Source organism: Vidua macroura, chromosome 24 (genome assembly GCF_024509145.1).
Source record: "Vidua macroura isolate BioBank_ID:100142 chromosome 24, ASM2450914v1, whole genome shotgun sequence".
NCBI classification, from domain to species: Eukaryota; Metazoa; Chordata; class Aves; order Passeriformes; family Viduidae; genus Vidua; species Vidua macroura.
Window position 1 is genome coordinate 7,335,525 of NC_071594.1, and position 22,178 is coordinate 7,357,702.

The 22,178-nt window shown below is 57.0% G+C and overlaps 2 protein-coding genes across 2 annotated transcripts; one reads left to right on the forward strand and one right to left on the reverse strand.

The window, feature by feature from the left end:
• Positions 1-1,039: 1,039 nt before the first annotated feature.
• Positions 1,040-15,858, forward strand: C24H6orf132 (chromosome 24 C6orf132 homolog). Its single transcript, XM_053998331.1, has 5 exons — positions 1,040-1,190; positions 5,122-5,237; positions 8,966-9,041; positions 9,368-12,341; positions 12,623-15,858. The coding sequence occupies exons 1-5, from the start codon at positions 1,040-1,042 to the stop codon at positions 12,723-12,725; spliced, it is 3,420 nt and encodes a 1,139-aa protein (XP_053854306.1). The 3' UTR covers positions 12,726-15,858.
• A 1,245-nt stretch (positions 15,859-17,103) lies between these two features.
• Positions 17,104-22,073, reverse strand: WDR77 (WD repeat domain 77). The gene is made up of 10 exons (XM_053998333.1): positions 21,887-22,073; positions 21,595-21,780; positions 21,121-21,262; positions 21,001-21,050; positions 20,634-20,704; positions 20,228-20,282; positions 19,911-19,982; positions 19,714-19,822; positions 19,207-19,275; positions 17,104-18,883 (listed from the first exon to the last, which is right to left on the reverse strand). Exons 1-10 carry the CDS (start codon positions 22,071-22,073, stop codon positions 18,724-18,726), a joined length of 1,101 nt encoding a protein of 366 aa, XP_053854308.1. The 3' UTR covers positions 17,104-18,723.
• Positions 22,074-22,178: the final 105 nt, after the last annotated feature.

Genomic DNA, 22,178 nt, shown 5'->3' on the forward strand with positions numbered 1-22,178 from the left:
ACATTTTAATTCTCCTTTTCCGTCCCCATTTCCCATTCACAATTCACTTTATTTAAGTGCTGCCTCATATCTGTGCCACGATTAGACTTCTCTTTTGGAATATCGTAACAGTGCTCATTTTCCATTCTTCACAGGGGATTTAATGTGTTGCTTTAATTTGTTCTTTAAAGCAAAAAAGAAGATGCTTTTCACAAGAAAAGCATAATTTCAAAGTGATTAAATAAGTTACATTTATCACTGAAAAAAATATATATTGTTTTGACTCTCAAAACTTGGTAGAGATAGAAAAAGGTACAAGATCTTAACCTGAAGTTGGAAGCTTTGTTTCAGAGTTAATGTTTGACAACTATTTTGGGTTTAAAGTTCTCCAGAATTCCCTGCATTTATTAGTAGCCAATGTTACTCATTAACTCTCAATTTTTATTTGCATGGCGCAAAAAATCGTTACCAGTGCTAGAAATTTGCTTTTGTACCTGAAACTAGAAACGGTTTGGGGTCAATCCCATCGCCTTCAAGGTTTTGCATCCAAGGCACGCCGAGCCCCGGAGCAGCCCGGGCTCACCGCGTGTTTCTGGCCTGGCAGAAGGTGAAGGGACGGAGGAACACGGCAGGGAGAGGAAGAGCAGAGCCCTCGGGGCTTCGGGCTGAGGGAGCGGCCGCGCCTGGGTCAGGGAGGTTTGGATATTGGAGATTAGGGAGAGGTTCCTCAGCCACAGGGTGGCCGGGCACTGGACCAGACTCTCCAGAGCTCAGGGGGCGCCTGGACAGAGGTGTCGGGCAGGTGTCGGGCAGGTGTCAGGGGTCCGGGGTTCGGGGTGTCTGCGCGGGGCCAGCAGCCGCCCCGGGCGGGTCGCCGCTGGCCACCCCGCGGCTCTCAGAGCCAGGGCTCACCGTGGCCGCGCCGATCTCGGAGCGGGGGCACCTGGCGGAGGGCGGGCCCGGGGGTGGGGCCGTCCCCGCCCCTCCGGAGCCGCTCGGCCCCGCCGGTGCCGCGGGATGCCCGGCCCGGAGCGCGGCGGCAGCGCCCGGCTCGGCCAGGATGAAGAAGCACCAGCCGCACTCGGTGCAGGGCACCTTCAGCCGCCTCTTCGGCAAGCGCCACTCCAGCCCCACCGCCGCCTCCCTGTTCGCCACCAACCCGCCCTGGATCTTCACGCAGGAGGTGACCTCGGACAGCGCGGGTGGCACCGGTCAGTGTCCCCCAGAGCCGAGCGGGCTCGGACGGGGCGGTCCCGGGGGGAGAAGGGCGCGGTGGGGTCGGGGGCGGCGGGGGCTCCGCCGCTGCCCGGAGGGAAAGCTCCGGGAGCGCTCGGTGGCACCGGGATGCGGCAGCGCAGTCCCGGAGCCGTGCCCCGAGCGGGCGCGGAGGGTCCGCTCCCGGAGACTTAAACTCGGCTCAAAGAGGCTGATGAGCGGCTGAAAATTGGTTTTATTGCTTCCCGTCGCGCTTTCCCACGCCATGTTTGATCTGCGCCTTCCCAGGTTGGAGTTATTTACTCATAAACCTGTTTCTCGCAGGGCTGTGAGCGAGGAGGGAGCTGAGGGTTGCATATTCCTCGGGATTTATTTGTGTTTCTTTGTGGTTTTAATTGCAATACGGTGCCCTGCAGGCTCATGTAGGAGGGAGCCAAATTAATAGTAATGGAGCCAGGTAGATAGAAGATAGCAGATTGTGGATGAAGTTTGGTGGCTGTAAGAGCCCAACAAACTCTTCCAAGAGTAAAAAAAATGGAAGTGCTGCCTGCTGAGCTGTGCAGGGTGAAGTATTGTCTGTGAAAGCATCTGCGAGGTGGTTACACCCCAAAGGCCAAGCTGCTGAAACCAAGATAAAATGAAAATGCGACAGGGAGTTTCATGCAACTCTGCAACCCAGAAGGAAAATTGCTGATTTCTAACTGTCGTAAATCTGAGGAGGATTCAAGCTTCCCTCTGATGTGGTTTGGATTAGAAAAAAGAAAAGAAGTTGCTGTGTCTGCCTATTAGGAGCCTGATTTCCGTGGCTGCGGTTCTGCAGTGGCAGTACAAAAGCTTTCTGCTCAGGTGCGGGTCAGACTGCAGAGGAAGAGCCGGGAATCCTGAAACCTGAGCCTAAGGAACAGCTGGTGAATCGCTCCTTAGCATCCTCGCGGCGCTTCTGCCCCGAATTTGGCTTGGTGGGGATGCAGTGGCAGTGGGACCCCGCGGCTGAGGGGCCGCGGTGGCAGCGGGGTGAGGAGGGGCCAGCAGCCCGAGGGGGGCCAGCAGCCCAGGGGCCAGCAGCCCAGGGGGGCCAGCAGCCCAGGGGGGCCAGCAGCCCAGGGGCCAGCAGCCCAGGGGGGCCAGCAGCCCGAGGGGCCAGCAGCCCAGGGGGGCCAGCAGCCCAGGGGCCAGCAGCCCGAGGGGGGCCAGCAGCCCGATGGCCAGCAGCGCAGGGGCCAGCAGCCCAGGGGGGCCAGCAGCCCGATGGCCAGCAGCCCAGGGGCCAGCAGCCCGAGGGGGGCCAGCAGCCCAGGGGGGCCAGCAGCCCAGGGGCCAGCAGCCCAGGGGGGCCAGCAGCCCAGGGGCCAGCAGCCCAGGGGGGCCAGCAGCCCAGGGGCCAGCAGCCCAGGGGGGCCAGCAGCCCAGGGGGGCCAGCAGCCCGATGGCCAGCAGCCCAGGGGCCAGCAGCCCAGGGGGGCCAGCAGCCCAGGGGCCAGCAGCCCAGGGGCCAGCAGCCCGAGGGGCCAGCAGCCCGATGGCCAGCAGCCCAGGGGCCAGCTGTGCTGCACCCACCCTGCACAGCGCAGTCCTGGCCCGGCAGCCCCAGCCCGGGCCCTGTTTCTGGGACGTTTCCTGCAGGGCTCCGTGCCTGGAGGAGTCCCCTGCTCCTGCTGATCCCCACCTTCGTTTCTCATACAAAGTAAACACAAGTTGGGCAATGTGCAATGGGTGTAGGTTTGCATGTCCCTGACTCAGAGATTCCTGAATATAGTGACTGATGCCTCCTCCTCCTCCTCCTGGGAGCTGTGGATACCCCGGCTCAAACCTGCTGCACCTCCTCCAGGTGATGCAACCCCCGGGGAGGAAGAAGTTCCATTACATGCGTGGCAAATTGCTTATTTAATTTCCCATGGCTGGGCAAACACAAATGTCTCCAGGACAGGCTGAATGTCAGAAAGTGGCCGGAGCAAGGCCAGTGCTTTGAGCCAGCTGCTTCCCACAGCTTCCAAGGGTGCATTTCCTGATCCCTCCTTCCAGGAAAGGAGGCTGGCAGAGCTCAGGTCTTGCTGGTGACGGGCTCCCAGCAGGCAAGTCCTGTTTATCTAGCAAAGAAAACACAACTACAAGCACTTCATTTTCCTTTAATTAAAGCGTTCAGGGTAGCGATGCTTAGTAATCTAGGATCAAAGTCTTTGTGATCTTTAATCCAGTTTCTCACTGGGTTTACCTAGTGACTTGTTAAATAGGAAACTCATCGTTTCAAGTCTCAGAACTACTCTGTCGCTGCTCAGGCTGTCTGAGTCCAAACTTTCCTATTGCCTTGGCCTTAATTCCTGCTCCTTACTCACAAAATTAATCATCACAGAATCACAGAGTGGTTTGGGTAGAAAAGGACCTTAAAACTCTCCTCATTCCACTCCCTGTCATGGGCAGGGACACCTTCCACTAGGTCAGGCTGCTCCAAGCCCCATCCAACCTGGCCTTGAACACTTCCAGGCAATTTGCTGGCACCTCTATCCTCCCTGGGACTCCAGCAGCTCCTCCTGAGCACTTTTGGGCCCCTCCCAGGCAGGGAAGTGATAAAGTCTTGGTAGGACCAGGCCGGCTGAAGCACATTGATTGGTGATTTGAAAGCTGGAGAAAATGTCCTGTGTGTAAAGAATCACTTGTAGTGGGAGAAGTTTGGTGTGAGGGAGGGGAAGCTGTGGCTGCCTGGAAGGGCAGCGATAGCAGGGCAGATACTCCTGGGGGTGTCCCAGGGTAATCTGGGGGTGGTGAGTGGGAGAAGGGAGAGGCTGACGTGCTTCTGGGCCCTGTGGTGTGTTTGAAGGTTCTGTGGAATTCATCTGCCTCCAGTCCCTCAGCAGAGGCTGTGCTGCCTCATGCCCAGCCCCTGGTGTGGTCAGGTTCTCCATTCCAGGTGTTCATGCAACCTTTCCTTCTGTGGGATGCACACAGAGGCATTTGCCCTCCTCCTTTTTCACTGGACTTGGCGTAAAGCTTCCCTTGGAGCTTCCTCCTGATTTCTGCCCATCCTTCTTCTTCTCCCCCCTTCCTCACTATCAAAGTCTGTTGTTGGGAGCACTCCTGCAGCTTTCCCTTCAATCACAGCCATTTTGTTGCTTCCCCCTCCTTCCTCAAACCTCAGATTTTCTTTAATGTCGGTCTCCTTGGCTACGAGTTATTTGTGTATCTCCTTCCAGCCAAGGTGGGGTTTACGTGCTTCAGTATTTCTGCTTGTTAATTCATGCTGCTAATCAGACACAAAGAGCGTAATTAAATTAATTTTATGAGCTTTATTCACTGTCAGAAATAAACCGGCCCAAGAGGTGTGGTTCAAGGTGAAAGCACAAGGCTGGGAACCAGGAATTCCTGATGGCTCCTCCTGCTTGCCACAGCAGGGCCCTGTGACTTCCTGCCCTGCTGTCTCCCCCCGTCCACGGCAGCATCCTGTGGGAAGTCACCTAAAGCAGGCTGGAGTGTGGAAGTGTTGTGAAGCACCTGGAATTCCCTCTGGCTTGGATGCCAGTGCTGTGCCCGCAGAGTGCCTGGCGGGGCAGGAAGGGCAGGAGCTGTGCCTCTCCTGCTCAGCTCTGCTGCTGCCCCCCCCTCAATTCCAGCTGCTCAGAGCAGCCAGGATTGCCTCCTGCTCCTCCTGAGCTGCCTCAGTCCATCCTGCAGAGCTCAGGGAGGGCTCTCTGTGCTCTGCAGGCGTGTGACAGGGCTGTGAGTGCCCATCCTGCGCACAGGGGACCTTCCTCTCCTGTCTTCCACTCACCTCCAAGCCACCCAGGTTTTCCTCGGGGTCTGATGGGCTTTGCCCACTCCTGGGAGCTGCTGCAGCAGATTCTGCACAGCTCTCTTTGAAGTCCCGGGGTGTCCGTGCTGTGTTCAGCAGTGCCCAGGCTCAGTGCTGCTGCTAACAGTCTGCTCTCCCCTCAGGTGACGTGATCGAGGTCTATTACGGTGACAATCGCTTCGGGACAGTGACAGACTCTGGCACAGCCACGCTCAAGCCCCGTCCGAGGGTCCGGCCGCTGCTGACGTTCCTGCCCCTGGTGAGTGCCCGAGTCACTGCTGGGCTGGAACTGGTGCCCAGGACCAGCTGCTGCTCTCAGCCCCTAGCCGAGGGAGAGCAGCAGTGGAAAGCAGAACCACTCTGCAACGAGGCTGCTGCGAGGGATTAGGAGGTGATCTGAGTTCAGGCTGGTCTGGGGCACGGCCGAGGCACTGGGGGAGAGGCGTGAGCACTGTCAGACTTGCATTTTCAATTAAAAAGTAATCGCTGAGCATGGAGATGAGATGAGGCTTGCACTGCAGTTTATCTCCCTGGTGCTGGCAGGATCTGTCCCAGGATCAGGCGTGTTGCTGGAGCCAGCAGAGCTGAACAAGTCCTGCTGCAGCAGAGGACTGAGGTGATGCTGTGCCTGTGCAGGGGATGATTCTTTTCAGTCTCTTATGAAAAACCATTCCCTGCAGAGCTACCAGTGCTGCAGCAGCAGCAGGGCCAAAGCGGCCAGAGCAGAGGGCTGGGGGTGGCTGTAATTCCAGAAGCCACGCTTGGCTGTGGCTGGCTTTGAGGAACCCCAGGCAGCACTTCCCAGAGCTTTATCCCCTACAGAGCACACAGGGGCACAGCACTCGCAGAATCCCGGGCCGGGTTGGAGGGGACCTTAAAGCTCATCTTGTTCCACCCCTTGCACCAGAGCGGGGTGCTCGGGGAGGCTCTGGAGGTGTCAGAAGCTAAACTGAAGTGATACCCGCAGGTTAGGGAAGACAGTAAAATGCTTAAATCCTTTGGTCTAGTCGAGGAGGAGATCTCTGCTAATGGAGTGTGAGCGGTAGAGGGGTTAACAGCAGGACTGCCCCCCGGACAAATCCTCAGGGCTGTCACCCAAGCCCTGGTGCTGCTGCTGCCCACAGAGGCACAGCTGGCCCTGGCGCTCTTTTTCCCTTCTGAGGGTCCCTCACAAACCTGGGCTTCTCCTCCACAGTACCAGCTTTAACTGAAGGAATTCGTAGGAAAAGGCAGCGTTTTGAAGGATCGGTGCGTGTTGGGTGTTTGCACGCTTTTGGTGAGGTTTGATCATGATTCGGTCTGGCACAGACTCTTCTGCTGCCACGTACATACCTGCACCAGGTACACACCTGCACGGGGCTGTTCTGCAGCTCCTGCCTTAACCCTTTCCCCCACCCACTGAGCAGCTCCCGGTGAGTCAGGAGGATGCACACGCCCTGCCCCGCAGCTCCTGTGCCTCTGCACCTGGCAGCTCTTCCCACACGGAGCAGCTTCCTCCCCCCGGCCCTGGGCTGTCCCACAGGGACTGCAGGGGAGGGGTCCCCGCACTCCCCCTGCCCACCTGGCTCCCCCAGCACTGCAGGCATCCCGGGGAATGAATTCCTTCAGCAAACCTCCGCTGCCCTAGCTCAAAAACAGGGAGTTTGGGGGCAGCTCTTCATATTCAGAGATGTTCCAGGCCTCTCTGAGATCCCAGGGTGCTCAGCAGTTGTATTTTTGGGGTGGCTTTTGTAACGGGCAGCCTCAAACCTTGGTCATTGAATGGGTGGGCTCCTGAGAGCCCGGGGAGCTGGGGACCATGGGGACAGGCAGGCTCCCTTCACTGGGGACGTCTGACTCTGTTCCAGGGATGAAAAGTGATTCCTGGTGGTTACAGTGAAAGCTTCCCCCCTCGGGATCCTCAGCAGGCACAAATCTGATTCAGGTACCACAAACTGGAAATGCAGGTTCCTGGCACAGCACCCAGAGCCTGCCCTGAATCAGCTGGAGGTTTTCTGGGCTGGCCACACCCCGAGCAAACACCGGGAACAATCTTCCCAACCATCTCTGCAGACTGGCAGCGTGCTGGGGATGCTTTCCATTTTAGAAGCCAGCTCATGACGTGGGGATGGGTGGTTTTTAAGAGATGCTGAGCATTAGCAACTGCCACAGAAGGTTTTGGTGACGAACAGGCTTGCCCAGTTTGAAATGACACGTCCAAAATGACTGCTCCTTTATGAAGTGCAGGCTGTGTCCTCCAGCTTTGCACTGCTCTCTTCTGACTGCCAGTCCCTCTGCACTCCTCCGAAGAGGTGATGCATATGCTGCAAATCTCAGACATCTCTGTTGCCCTGCAAATGAGCAGCTACCCTGGGGGTGCTCTCAAACCTGCAGCGATGGATTTCCATGGCAATTGGGAACTGCCCGGGTTTGTTCTTTGTGATTTTGGTAGCTCATTGCTCTGGACAATTTAACTATCAGCTCTTGAAGTGCCTCTCTTGGCCTTTGTCTTCCCTCTGGCTCTCAGATGAAGTTCAGGATCTGCCCTCATGTCTTTGCAGCCCTTGGCTTCACCACCAGCACGGAGTTGTCTGCTCCTTTGTGCAATCCCAGGGATACGAATTCCCTCACTCCTGGGTCACCTGTAACTGCCTCATTCCCTTGTGGTCAGAGGGGATCTTTGGTCATCCGCAGGGTGATGCACGTAGCAAGTGACAAAAGTGCATTTTCCGATTATTTTGGCCAAAGCTGGGGCATTCCAGGGCTCTTCCACAGGAGCCCAGGTGCTGCTGCTGAATCAGCTGTGCCGCAGCAGCTCCCGAGCTCCCCAGGCAGGGCAGTGTAACTGTGATGTGCTGTCTGAGCCTGGATGGGGCTGATGGACAGACCCAGCTGACCTTTGATCCAGGAGACTTTGGAATCCCGTAGCGATCAGATGTAAAAATGGAGATAACGGCAGAGAAAGGCAAAGGGCAGGGGCTCAATCATTATCCAGGCTTTTGTGTGCAGGAAATGGCTGGGGAGAGGCGCAGGCTGATGGCAGGATAACATTTCCTTTGTCAAGGGCTGTTAGCAGCGCAAACAGCTGCCTGGGGTGAGCAGGAATGCAGCAGGGTGGATGTGCAGCCTGGCAATGGGACAGCGTGTCCCTGAGCGCTGCCGTGTCCTGTCCCTCGCTGGATGCTCCCTCGGAGCTCTGCATCTCTCTGACTCTGCCCCGGGTCCCTCCCGGCCGGGCTGCTCACCCCGCCGGTGCCCGGCTCAGCAGCAGCTGTGCCCTGCACACGGGTGCCCAGGGGTGTCCCCGAGCCACCCCAGCCCCTCGGAGCCACCCGGGCTGTGAGTCAGGGACAGGAGAGGCTTCTGCTGCTGGCAGAGCCCCATCAGCGCTCCGGGTGAGGCAGCCTGCCCGAGTGTCTCACTGGGTGGCTGCAATCACCCGCAGTGCCCTCGCTTCGGGCGTCCTCCCAGATGTGTAGGCTGCCAAATTGCTGGTCCTGTACCAGCTGAAGGCACTGCCGACTTCTCAGCACGAACGTGAAGGGAGTAATTGCGAGCCAAACACAAGCCACACAAGGAGCAGTTTTCCCCAGAGAGCTCAGGTATGCTGGTGCCAGTTTCCCCGAAGGCTGGAGGTCTGTCTGTCTGTACGTGGCTGTGGCAGTGCTTGCTGCAGAGAAGTACCCACCCCATCCCAGGGGAGCTGCTCAGGGTGGCACGGTGAGGAGCCCTGGCGGCTGGGCAGCCCCAGGGGGGTGTGAAATATCTGAATTCCTCTCCAGCCCTCACGCCTGACCACTGGGAATTGTGTCCATGGCCTGTGCAGCCTTGACCACTTCACTCCTCCCCTCAAACCCTGTCAGCAGCAGCTTCCACTGGGACCTCCATATCACCAACACTGCCCTGGATCCCATCAGGGCTTGTGTGGACAAATTACCAGCTGCTTGTCAGCCCTTTGCTCTGATCCTGGCTGTAAGGCTGACAGCTCTGTTTTCTCAACTCCTGCAGAACGCCCAAGAATCCCATGGGGTGGCTGTGCCAACGCCGTCGGTGCCAGAAGACTTTGTGGAAAAGGCAGCTCTTGGTAAGGGATGTTCTCTGTGCAGTCCTGGCCAGCACAGAGCGCTCACCGAGCCCTCAGGGCAGGAAGTGTGTGTGTACCCAGCTCCGGAGCAGACAGTCTGCTCATATATTTTCATGCTAAAATAGAGTCTGCTGTTAATTATTTTTTGAAGTCATTGAAAATTAATTAATTCCTAAGGGGTGAGGCAGGGTGGCTGTTACAGTTGAGGAAGTTTTAGACAAGCCTGGCAAGGGGCTGGCTCGCTGGGCAGGCCACTGGCACAGGCCAGGCTGGCCCAGCACGGATGGAGGGGTGCTCACAGGGCTGTGCTCTCGCTGCTCTTGCAGGCTCCGGCTCCCAGCTCAATGGCAATTATCGCATGTACAGCTCGGTGGGGGACCTGCGCCCGCAGGCCCTCGATGGGGATGACCTGGGTGAAGACATCCCCCCACCGCCATCGGTACCGCCTCCACCCCCTCCAGCGCCTGTGCCAGCCCCTCCAGCGCCTGTGTCACCCCCTCCAGCGCCTGTGCCAGCCCCTCCAGCGCCTGTGCCACCCCCTCCAGCGCCTGTGTCACCCCCTCCAGCGCCTGTGCCAGCCCCTCCAGCGCCTGTGCCACCCCCTCCAGCGCCTGTGCCACCCCCTCTGGCCTCGCCGGTCCCTCCACCCCCCGAAATGCTGCCACCACCGCCGCCGCTGCCACCCGAGATGGTGCCACCACCTCCTGCCATGGCAGCCCCGCCGCCTCCCGCCTCCGCCCTGTCCTCCCCCAGCACTCCGGCTCCTCCAGACTTCATCCCGCCGGCCCCGCCGGGCGCCCGGGACCCCGCGCCCTTCGGCCCCGGCTTGTCCAAGTGGAAATCCGAGACGGTGCTGAACACGAGGCAGGCGGAGGCCGAGGGGCCGCTCTGCCCTGCCGAGGCCGGGGCGCCCGCGGCCCCCAGCCCCAAGGAGAGCCTGCAGCCCAAGCCCGAGCCGCACCTCACCTTCCCCAGGTCGTTCAAGGTGCCGCCGCCGGCCCCGGCGCGCTCCTCGTCCATCCCGGTGCAGGAGGGCCAGCGGGAGCCCGTCCCCAGGCAGCCCCACGCCCGGCCAGCCCTGCCACCCTGCTTCACCATCAGACCCGCGGGCAAGACGCGGCTGGGAGAAGCCGAGCAGAGGAGCTCCGGGCTCAGACAGGGCGTTGGGAAGCCGGCTGTGCCCCCTCCACTGAGCCCCAAGCCGGGCCCAGGGCTCAGCCAAGGGGCGAATCCCGCCGGGCGCCCGTCCCCTCTGCCGGGCTCCGAGGGGGAGAAGATTCCCCAGCTGAAAACAGCCGGGAGAGACTCCCCTCCAAAATCTGAACCTCTCACTGCCAACGACCTGGATCTCCCTCCTCCGGACTACCCGACCTGCGAGGATGACTGGAAGGATGCCAACAACCTGAACAAGCTGCGGGACGAGCTCTCGGCCCTGCTGCGCTCCCCGCGCCGGGAGGAGAGGCCGCTGGAGAAGCCGGCTGCTCCCCAGCCCGTGGACAGCGGCCCCAGCCGTGCTGGCAGCCGTGAGCCGGGGCTCAGCGAGCCCCAGCTCGCCCGCAAGGACACGGGGTTATCCAAGGGAGGGGAGAGCGAGAAGAAAGCGGTGCCCAGCAGCCCCCCCAGCACCAGTGGGGGCTCTCCCAGCGCTGCAGTCACCGCCCCGGAGAGCAGCCCTGACACACAGCCCCGCAGCGTGATGACGATCAGGAACGAGCTGGAGGCTGTGCTGTCCCTGAAGAAAGAGGGGAAACCTGCCCCAGGGCTCAGCAGCCAGAAGCAGGGTGTGGAGAATGGCATCAGCACCCCACAGGTGAGGAAGAGCCCCCCTGACCTGAGGAAGAGCTCTCCTGACACGAGTGACTCAGTGGTGCCAAAACCAGTCCCCAGCCCGCTCCCAGCCCCGGCGGCTGCTGTGGAGAAGGATGAGACAGATCACGAGGAGCATCCTGCTCCTGCTGCCGCCAAGGTCACAGAGGACGTGAGCCCTGCTCCTGGGTCCCTCAACAGCAGCGTGAGTCCCCCAGGCCCACCCCAGGGACCGGCAGAGGAGTCCCCAGCTCCCAGCCCCTGCTCAGCCCCTGTGTCCCCTGCACAGAGCCCGGCACCACAGCCCAGCTCGGCCATCTTCCAGTACAAAGTGCACCGGGCTGGGGCCAGCTCGGCCGAGCCGCCCTGTGCCCCGGGCCCAGCTGAGCCCCCCTGCCCCAGGAGCTCGGGCAGGAGCCCCCCGGACGCCTCGGGAGCGGGGCAGGAGGAGGTGCTGATCCACCCGGTGACGGGGGAGCGCGTGGAGCGGGGCTCGCCCATGGCCCTGCTGCTGGCGGCCCGGCAGCGTGCCCAGCGGGGCCGCCAGGGCGGGGACGGGGCGGCCGCGCTCAGGGCGAAACCACCGCCGAGACTCAGCAGTGCCTCGTCGGACACCACCCCCACCAGCTTCTTCCGCCACGAGTCCAAGCCCTACTCCTTCACCGTGGTGCCTCGGCCGTCTGCGGCCAGTCCAGCGGGGAGCAAAGCCCCCTCCTTCTCCAGCTCCTCGGAGCAGGGCCGGGACGTGCGGGCGGCGGGCGAGGCGCAGCCCCCCGGGCCCCGGCGAGCCGCTGCCTCCAGCCTGCTCCGGGGCCTGCTGGACTCGGGGCAGCCGAGCCAGCCCGGCCCGGCCCGCCACGGAGCGCCCGGGGAGGAGGAGAACGGGGACACGGCGCTGGACTTCGGCATTATCCCCCCACCCCCCGAATTCAGCAACGAGGTGGACGAGGGTCCCCTCCCGAGTCGGGAGGAGAACCGCAAGTGCCCCAGCGTCCCTGACAGCAGCCGGGGCTCGGGAGAGCCGCGCTATTTCAGGTGGGCTGGCTACAGCCGCATCTACGGGGGCAGCCAGGAGCCAGCAGCTCCGCTGGCCTCGGAGAAGAGCTGGAGGAACGGCGACTTCACACCCCAGAACGCGGGTTACAGCAGCTCCACGAGTTTCCCCAGCCACGGCCCCAACCCACGCCCGCTGATCAAGAAGCGCCTGTACGTGTCGGAGCCCGACAGCTCCTACCCCCGGGCAGCCGCAGCCCCCCGGGCCTCGGGCACGCTCTCCTCCACCCTCTCCTCCTACGGCCCGGGGGGGTTCAGCCCCACACCCGGGGAGGGGTCTCGCCGCCTGGGCCCTCCACACAGGAACGGCCCCTCGAGCGCCCAGGGCCGGCGGGCGTCCACGGACGCCGCTGGGAAACCCACGGCGTACGGCGGCGCCGAGGCCAAGTACAAGGGGCACAACGGGGACTTCTCGCCCGCCAGCGTGCTGACGGCCAGCAGGTACGTGCCCCCCCGAGCCCACCCCTCCCTGCCCTCGGCGTCCCTTGGAACTGGGATTTCCGGGGAGGGCGCTGCCCCTTGGCTCGTGCTCGCTCCTGGCTCCTGCTCGAGGGCAGTGACCGTCCACGGCCCCTCGCTGGTGCCAGCTGTGGCCCTGGTGCCCACGTCCCTGCCCTCCCCACCTCCCTGAGGGGAGATGAAATCCATCCCCGCGGCGCTGACTGAGCGCCAAGGCTCGCCTGGGCTGGCTTTGGGTGACCGCCCCTCTGTTCTCCCTCCAGGCCTGCCCATGGCACCTCGCACTACGGGGGACCCTCCAACACCTTCACGGTCAGGCCGGGCACCCGGCAGCCCATCTCCTACCCCTACCAGAGCCACCGGTAGGCCGGGCCCCGGGGTGCCCCGCCGGCGGCCGGCCGGGAAGGGGCCAGAAGGTGCCTGGCTCGGTCCTTTCCTTCCCTACGGGCACCAGGGACGGCCCCAGCCCAGCCTGAAAGTGCACTTGCTCGAAACTGCTGACGGAGAAGGTGGGGACTGAGCCCGAGACTGGACTTTTCCCAAAAGACTGCCATGGAGAGGAGTTACTGCGGAGGGCAGGCCGCTGCCTTGTTACGTGAGCAAACGTGGTTTCCCTTTTTCCCATTTTTCCCTCCTGGATTATTTTCAGAATTGCAGCCTGATAGGCTGTCTAGGAAAGCCAAAGAGCATCCTCAACTCTCCTTAAAGAGCATCACCACTGGAAAGATTGATTTCGGTTTGTTTTTTAATTGGTTTAGCTCCAGCATGTTTGGGAGCAGGGAGAAACCAGCTGAGAGGTGTGCACAATGGAAGCAAAGCAGTGTGTAGCTAAATGTCAGGGATTAAAATAAGAATGTGAGGCCAGTGGGATAGGAGGAGAGTTTAGGATGCCTAGATCCTGACCCTTTCTGTCCTTCAAGAGTTTGGAGCAAATCAATTCTGCCTCAAACCCAGCTCTGAGCAGTCAGTGCCCGTCCTGCCGAGCCGGGCTCTGACCCTTCTCCAGGAGCAGCTTCGGGAGCAGGGGCCTTGCTTTCTGTGCCTTTTGGTCGCTGTAAATGTTTCTGTTGGTAATTATTCCTCGAGGAAGGAGGCTGTGAGGCCTGCCTGGAAGGCTGTGCATCACTTTGGAGATGTGGGACACGGAGCAATCCTTTTCCTTGGGCTGGTGGGTGCCAGCGACTCGCCCAGGTGCTCTCCCCGAGGGCTCTCTTGCCACTTCACACCCGTGTGACCCCCAAAGTGTCCTCATTAACTGTTCCACTGAGACTTGGCTTCCATGTGCCTGGTTTGGGGACCGAGAAGCTGAATTTCAGTGTGACTGTGTTTATCCTGTGGCGTGTGGGGTGTCTGCAGGGACACCCCGAAGGGAGCTGGCTCCTGCTCCTTCCCTCAGAGCTTTCCCAGGTGCTGCACGTGCAGACCTGGCCCTGCTGGTGCCTGTGCAGGGGTGGGAGCTGAGAGCAGCCCTCAAGAGGGTTTCAGCTTCCAGAGTGAGCAGTGGGCTCTCACGACAGCTGACCTGAGTTGTGAATAGCCAACTTCCTGAAACTACAAACAGAGACTCTTCCTCCTAGGTAAACCTGCTGAAAATCACTGTAAGATAACTGTAAAAACTTGTAGAGAATTTTTTCTTATCACTGATAAACTAAAAGCACTTTGAGACATGAGTCTGTTTTTATGGAAAGCACTTTCTATTTTCAATGCTATAAATACCACTGGTTCCACTCCAGCTTACCCTGCCTGGCACACACCTGGATGTGGCCTGCAAGCAGCTCTTGCTCTACAATTCAGCTCAAAATCAGGGATAAATTTTCCTTCACAGTGGAATTCTCAAAAGTTATCTTGATATTCGAGTCATGTCATTGACATTCTGTGTTTTGTGTTATTTCCAGCTTTACCTAATAATTTAACAGCCCTTTCAGATACTGCAGCAGCTTTAAAGTATTCTGAACTTCACTTTGCTGTGAATAAAATGAAAATGCAAATACAATAATCAGTCTAATAGCTAATTCAAAGGGCATTTTTATGCCAGCAAGTCATAGTGACTTAGAAGATTTCCATTGCTCACCCCAGCCAGTATTGAAATAATAGGCTTTTAATATCTGGGTGTTGGTTTTAAAAAAATATTTATGGAGAAAAGTGACTATGGAGTAACTATAAGGACATTTAAGTGTGTCAAGTGTCATGTGGAATACCAGCTGCCCCAAAACATGGAATTTTCTCCATGCAAGGAGCATCTTGAGCACTCTTATTCATCTGTAGAAGTCAATCCATGATCCTCCTTGAGGAGCTTCAGGGTCATGTTTTGGTATTGGATGAAGTTTCACCAGTTTAACTTGAAAGCAAGCAAAGAAGCCTCTTTGATAATGTTGCAACTTCATGGGTTTTTTTTTTTTTCTTCCAGATACTTTTTTTTTTTTTCAAAATAATAAGCTATATTTGCAAATGAGCTCTCAGAAACAATTTTAATGCTGGGTGGGCAATTTCAGCTTTTGATACTGACTTTGCCCAGAAATTGAGGGGGCAGGGGGGTATGTGTGCAATGTTCCACCTCAAGAATTCTTCCAAATTACAATCTCCCCAACACAAGATTTTTTTCTCTTTTTAGAGAAAAATGTGACACTCCAATGTTGGTACCTGCTTTAAATGTCTCATTTACTACTTCACCCAGACACACAATTCACGTGCAGGTGAAATATGGTCTTAGACACTTCGAGTGTCTCATTTCTAGCAGACATAGCTGTTTTAATTTAGTATTAGAAGTGTGATAATATAAGTGAGCTTTATAAAATAGCCACTCTTCATTCGAGAACACCATTCAGGGACTGCACAGGGGACTGAGCTCTCACTAGATCAGGCTGGACTCTCCTCCCAGTTGTAGGACTGGTTAGCATGCAGGTTTTCAGCAGTGGGGCTCTTGTACTCTTCAAACACTTTGGACTATCCCTGCTTCCTTTGAATGCATTCAGCAAAGTCTGGTATTTCAGGAAGGAGCACCGTTGATTCCGTGTGACAAAGGAACCACTGTCAGAGCTGTTGGCAGCCAAAGCAGCCAGGGACAGAGTTAGATCTCTCAGGAGTGAGGGCTGCAGGGATGGGGACGAGCCCCTCTTCCTGGGGCAGTGTCAGCTACGTGGGTAAACTGTCCTCCCACTCCTGCTCCTGCTCCTCCCAGCTCTTTCACTCCAGAAATTTAGCAACAGAGTAAGAAACAAAACTAAGGGGTATTAACGGAGCAAAGCACCCTCCTCAGCCCAGTGCTGAGAGCAATCCTGAAGCCTGAGTGTGGAATTATTCTCACTTCACCCTCTCTGATGCAGTGTGGTAATTCAAGTCGTGATACAACTGAAATTATCCCCTGCAGCTGCCTCTTCCTCACAAGTTCCTGCTTGGGGAGTGTAACAAAGCTTTAGCTGTAAAGTATTGAACAAAGTCTCTTATTTATGAGTGCCATTGAACACCAACCTTCTTGCATTAAACATTTCTGGATGTTTTATGACATGTGTGGCCTGACTTTCTTTAGTGTTGCTTACATGGTCTGTCTGCTGGAGGAGTGGGAAGTTTGCACGTCCCTGAAAGGATGGGAAAAGGTAGCTCAGCAAGGGTTTGAATTTCAGCTTACCCAGGGCTTGGTCCAGTTTCCCTGAGCAGTTGATCCAAAGCCTGTGGCCATTTTGGTGTTTTTAGGAGCCCAGTGAGCTCTGTCACTCACACCCAGCTGGTTGGGCAGGCTGGCAGAGAAGCTGCTTCTATAAATAGTGTTTGGGCTGGAGCTGCTCATCAGGGACGAAACTCTCACACCTGCTACGAGTCCCAACTCGAATGCAGTGCCCAAAACTGCAAGCACAGTGTGAGCAATGCAAGCAGCAACACAAAAGGCTTGTCTGCAGCGTGGCTGCTCCTCTGCACTCAGAATTAAACTGATTTGCATTCTCATCTCCTTCATCCAGCTCTGGCTACAGAGGCAGGCTCTGTGTGAGGGAGGGCGAGGGGGCAATGTGCACCTTGAAGCTTTCACTGGAGCCACAGTGGATGCACCCAAGTGTCCCCAGACCTGCACGGTGTGGTGCAGGGAGAGCTGCGAGGCACAAACCCCACAGCAGTCCCTCCATTCCTCGGCAGGGAGCTGCAGAGCCAGCAGGGGCTGGTTGGATTGTGGTGCTCCTGCTGCGCTGCCCGCGCGTCCCTGCGACTTCACTGCAGAGCCAGCACTGCTGCCACAACTCTGAGCCGACTGCACCCCAGGAGTGACCCCTGAACTGTGCTCCTCTGTGCTTACGAGTGAAAAACCCCAAGTGCAAGTGCTGGACACCCAAAAGCAGATCCTCCTTCAGGCAGCGTGCAGAGCTGCGGCTGTGCTGCCCTGCCCTTGTCAAGGCAGCTGCTGCCATCCCGTGGCACCACAAACACCTGCGGATGCTGAAGCACTGAGGGTTGTTTGGTCTTTAATTGTAAAACAGTTAATATATCACCCGTGACCTGCTCTCCCTACAGGCTTCAGCACCCACCATGAGCCTTTTGCCACGGACTGTTGTGTTTTGCTCAGGAGTGGCAATACGAGGAACCTAATGTGGTTTAATGTCTGACATTTGAACTTTTATTTTTAGCTGTGCACAATGGAACCCCAAGTTCAGAGTTCTGGAAAGAAAAACTTCCTGAAAAGCAGCAGGAGCCAGAGCCTGCCTTGCAGCAGTGCTGAAGAACTGTAGTTGCCTGGCATTGAACAGGAATACGGTGAACATTTATTTAAGAACAGTTTTAATATCAGGGACTGAAATCACAACTTGAACTGTGTGGATGATCTCAGCTGGCTCTTCAGTGCTACAGAAGTGGCCCAGTGGAACTTAAACCCAGTCACAAATGAAAACCATTTTCCAAGACAACTTTTTCAGAACCAGCCCAAGACCTGTTCCAGTACAGCATCACAGGTCCCCAGCAGGGGACTTTGTGGTTCAAGGGGTATTTCTAAGGAAACGTGTCAGTTTTTATCATCATTCACCATTTCTTGTCATACACTGCTCTAGAACAGAAGTTGCTGTGAACACCTGTATGACACGGGAATTTAAAAAGCAGCAAGTGAGGTTTACAAAGAGTATGAGAAAAGTACAGAGCCTGGGAAAGCTTAGTCTGCCTAAAAATTAATTATGGGCTTTGCACAACTAAACCTATGTGTATGCAGAGATAAAAACTGGAAGCAGTGTACATTTAGGTGCTGCTATCATGCTGAAGAACCGGGGGTAACATTCATTTCAACTGTATTTTTGTTTCATCAGTCAGGACTTGCTTAATTCTGTCTAGGAAATACTAGGCCAGACCGAGCCATACCTAGAGCAGCAGCAGTGCATGCAGAGCAGTGACTTTCTCCAGGTAAAGAGCTGAGTTAGAAATGTATGTTCTCTAGGGGTTCTGTGCAGTCTGGTCTGGGGGCAGGGCACTGTCCTGTCCCCTCAGTGCCAGCACAAGAAGTCACTCGTCACAAGTGCAGGGATCTGGGTTATCACTAAGCAGAGTCTGGTACAGGAGCAAGCAAATGACAACTGAAGTCCTTAGTCCAGTTTTTCCCCCACGTAAACCTTTTGCTCACAGGTCTTATCCTTGAGTAAGCTGCCTTCAGCACAGAGGAGATGAACCGTGGTGTCCAAGAGCACAGCACCCGCTCCCTCCTGCTGCCAGCCCCTGCCAGTGCCCCTGGCACGCCGGGACTCCAGCACCATCCCAGGGGTGCTGCAGCTGCAGGGCTCCAGCTGGGATCCTCCTTTACACCCTGGCACCAAGCTGGGATTCTACACCAGTGCACAACCAGTGCTCACCAGAGGCTCCACACTGGTACTGAGGCTGAATGTTCCCCACCAGCCACGTGCTGCATTAAGGACAGCCTGGAACCCTTCCAGCCCTGAATCCCACCGGGCCTTTTCATTCCACCTGATTTACAGAGCAAAGAACTTTGCTCTGTAAGGGTGAGGCTCTCACATCTACCCAACAAGAGGCATGCTGCTAACCTCCCCCAGAAGCTTCTATGAATTCCATGGGTAGTCTGGAGAACTGAGGAAAGAATCAAGTCTTTTTGACTTTATTTCTTTTTTCACTACACCTAATTCCCTGTCTCTCCAAGTCTCCTCTGTGCCTGAAGTCAATTTTTTTCTGAGTAAAACCAAAGTCTTTTATTACAGGAGAAGCCACTCCTGAGGAGAGAATAAAGCTTGGTTTGTAACTAACTTATGCCTAATTCAAAATTACTACAGGAACCTTCTTAGCCACAAGCTTGGAGGCAGACAACAGACCCCACTCCAGCTCACACACCTGTGACTTCAGCAGAATCAAAGTGATGCCAGCAAGGAACTTGGACCACGAGTTTATAAAACTATTCTTTTACACAGTTGATTCCAGAAGCTTCACCAGCTGGTAGGGGGACAGTGTGATGTAAAACCTGATGATCCCATCCAACTGTAGTGAGCAAGGCATCATCTGAAGGAGACCAGGACAAGCCTTTTACAAAGTCTCGATGAGAATGATTTCTGAACCTGGAAAACACCAACATTAGCCATCATTAGAGAGAATGTGGGCTTGTGCAATCCCTAACTGCTGGGTTGTTAGGATGATGCTCCTCTATTTAGGAACATTTTCACCTCCAGGTTGCCCAGAGGAGCTGTGGCTGCCCCAGCCCTGAAGTGTCCAAGGCCAGGCTGGACAAGGCTTGGAGCACCTGGGATAGGGGGAGGTGTCCTGCCTGTGGCAGAGGGTGGGATAAATGATCTTTAAGGTCCCTTCCACCCCATCCTGTGTATTAATAATTAACTCGAGAAGACACGAAGACAACAGCAGTGAGTATTCTGTCTGTACTTACACCTCTGAGAGGTCTGAGTCAAGAACAGCAACTGAACAGTCTTCACTGATGGAAGCCAGTAAGGGTGAACTAGAGAGAGATGAGAGCACAGTTAAAATAAGCAAATACAAGCACTTTGAGGGATAAACTTGTGAACAGCAGGACTCTTAGTGATCCAGACTGAGGTTCTGGATGAACTCACAAGTGTCTTACAAATATGTTTTCATCAGCATTTGGCAGAGTGCCAGTACACTAGTGGGAATACTCAATTAGAGTCTGAAAACAAGTGATCCTTCTTTAATCAGAGGTGACTAATTAGAAAAATCCCCACAGTGTGTGGGTCAGTTATTAATTCTTGTGGTGGACATTCACACGTCGGAAGTGAGACATTGCTTGGTTTATTCTACTCTCTGCTACAATCTCCTTGATGAGAAGACCAAAACTGGCACTCTCGTAGGTTTTACTCAAAAATAACTAAGGCTTTTAAGGGGATGCAGTGCCACGTTCTGTGCCAGAATCACTCAGTACCTGTGTGCAGAGAAAGCGAAGCCTGTGATGCCTCGGGTGTGCACGGCAGCGCTGAGGGCAGAGTCAGGATTCTTTGTGTCCACCAGTGCAACTGTTCCACTTTCATCACCTGGGAGAGAGGGGCACTGAGGTTACAGGAAAACCTGTCCTGTGAAAACAGCCACCTTGGCTTGCCTGGTGAGAGTGCAGATTCTTACCCAAGACAAAGATGTCACTTTTCTGTGGATGCCACATGACTGAGGTAGGGAGGTAATTACAGGCACTGCAAACTGCGAGGGAAGAAACCGGGTGAGTGTGGAAGGAGGCAGCACAAAGATATTCCTCATCTATCTCACTGAGCACTGCTACTGCAGCAAGACAAGTGTTTTAAGCTTATCGTGCTTCTGTGACAGCGTTAGACCTCCTTAACTTTTAACGGGCACATCACTAGATTTGGAGTTAGAAGTCAGGCATAAAACAATTTATTTCTTCCAACACACTCATGCAGAAGCAGTGACTACACACAGAGACATACCAATTCGAGTAGCTGGTTTGGGGCATCTGGTGTCCCAGAGTAAAGTTCTGTTGTCCTAGAAATCCAAAAGGAATGAAAAGAATTACAGTTTCTTTGTGGCACAAATTCAGATTCACTGCTGACTCACAGGCAAAATGACCCCGTGTTTTCCTCTGGGTTAAAATGATGCTGTCACCAAGTGCAGCCTTCAGTCATCCCCAGGACAGACCTAGGAGCTCCCAAAATTTGACACAAACCTGTAGGAATCAGCTTGGCAAAGTGATTATAAATTTATCAGACTGGACCACTGCAATAACCCAGGTAAGCAGGTTGCACAAGAGATAGTTTCTAAGTGCATTAAACTGCAAATGCCTGAAGTTAAATCTCATTTAAATGGGGTAGATTCAGACAATAGAGTGAGCTTTACCTCAGCACAGGACAGGAACACAGTGTCCTTACCAGGACAGGAAGCCACACATGTCACTGCATCGGAGTGAGCTACCAAAAGCACAAAAGGATAAAGAGCCTCAAAGATGGTATCCGACTTTCCCACATATTCCCAAGGCCCTCCAGAGGCACAGCAGTTCAACAGTTATGCCCAGACACGGGATAACTTCTGCTCAGCAGCAGCCAGCTGCCTCCTACCACAGTGATGAGCTGCCCATCCAACCATGGCCACAGGGCTTGTGCCAGCCCTGAGCTCGGGGGAGCCACACCAGGGGGCAGGGGAAAAGGGTCAAGGTGGGATGTCAAGGGGATATAAAAAGGAGAGAGAGGGGTGGGCTGGCACTCACCTCTGTAGGAGTGCAGCACCGTTTGCTCCGGGATGTCCCAGACCTTCACGCTGTGGACAAGAGCGGGCAGTGAGCGCCCAGCACAGCCCGGGCACAGGCTGCCAGGCTGGGCACACTCACCAGAAATCCCTGCCCCCGCTGACAGCCTGGCTGCTGCCGGCCAGCACAGACACCGAGGTCACGATGTCGTCGTGCTCGTATTTACAGAACTTGTTCACGATCAGGCTCTCGTTCTCCTCCAGCTCCCACAGCTCCACTGCACCTGGGGGACACAGGGGGACAGCCAGCTCAGTGCCAGGGACACCCACCCACCTCTGAGATGGGGAGGGGCTGGGGGGACAGCCAGCTCAGTGCCAGGGACACCCACCCACGGAGGGGCTGGGGGGACAGCCAGCTCCGTGCCAGGGACACCCACCCAGGGTGGGGCCGGGGGTACAGCCAGCTCAGTGCCAGGGACACCCACCCAGGGTGGGGCCGGGGGTACAGCCAGCTCCGTGCCAGGGACACCCACCCAGGGTGGGGCTGGGGGGACAGCCAGCTCAGCAGAGGGGACAGGCGCACCCCAGCCAAGGACGGGGCATCCCCATCGCTTACCGGAGTCGGAGGCCACCAGGATGCCCCTGTCGGCCAGCCAGCACAGGTCGGCGACCCCCGCCTCGGTCTGCACGCCGGCGGTGCAGAAGCCCTCGCTGGGGGCGCGCCGGGGCTCGGCGAACACCCACAGCGAGCCGGTCCAGCAGCGCCCGTTCAGCCCGGAGGCGCCCAGCAGCAGGGCCCCGTCTGCGGGAGAGACACGAGGGGAGGCGCGGGGAGACGCGCGGGGAGCGCCCGGGGAGCGCCCCGGAGCCCCGGGCCCGCCGGGCCCCCCGCGCCGCCGCCCCGCTACCTGCGCGGTAGTGCGCGCGCTCCAGGTGCCGCTCCATGCAGGCGGGCGCGTTGGGCGGGATGTTCCACTCGGCGGCGGCGGCCTCGGCCGCGGGCTCCCCGTCCAGCGAGGCCGCGGGCGCGGCGCCGTCGGGCGGGGCGGGCGGCGGGGCCGCCTGAGGCGGCGGCGGCGGCGGCGGCTCCTCCATGGCGGCGGCGGCGGGGCCGGCGGCGCCCCCACGTGCCTCCCGCCGCCGCCCGCTCTCGCGAGAGCGCCCGCCCCGCGCCCGCCCCGCGCCCGCTCTCGCGAGAGC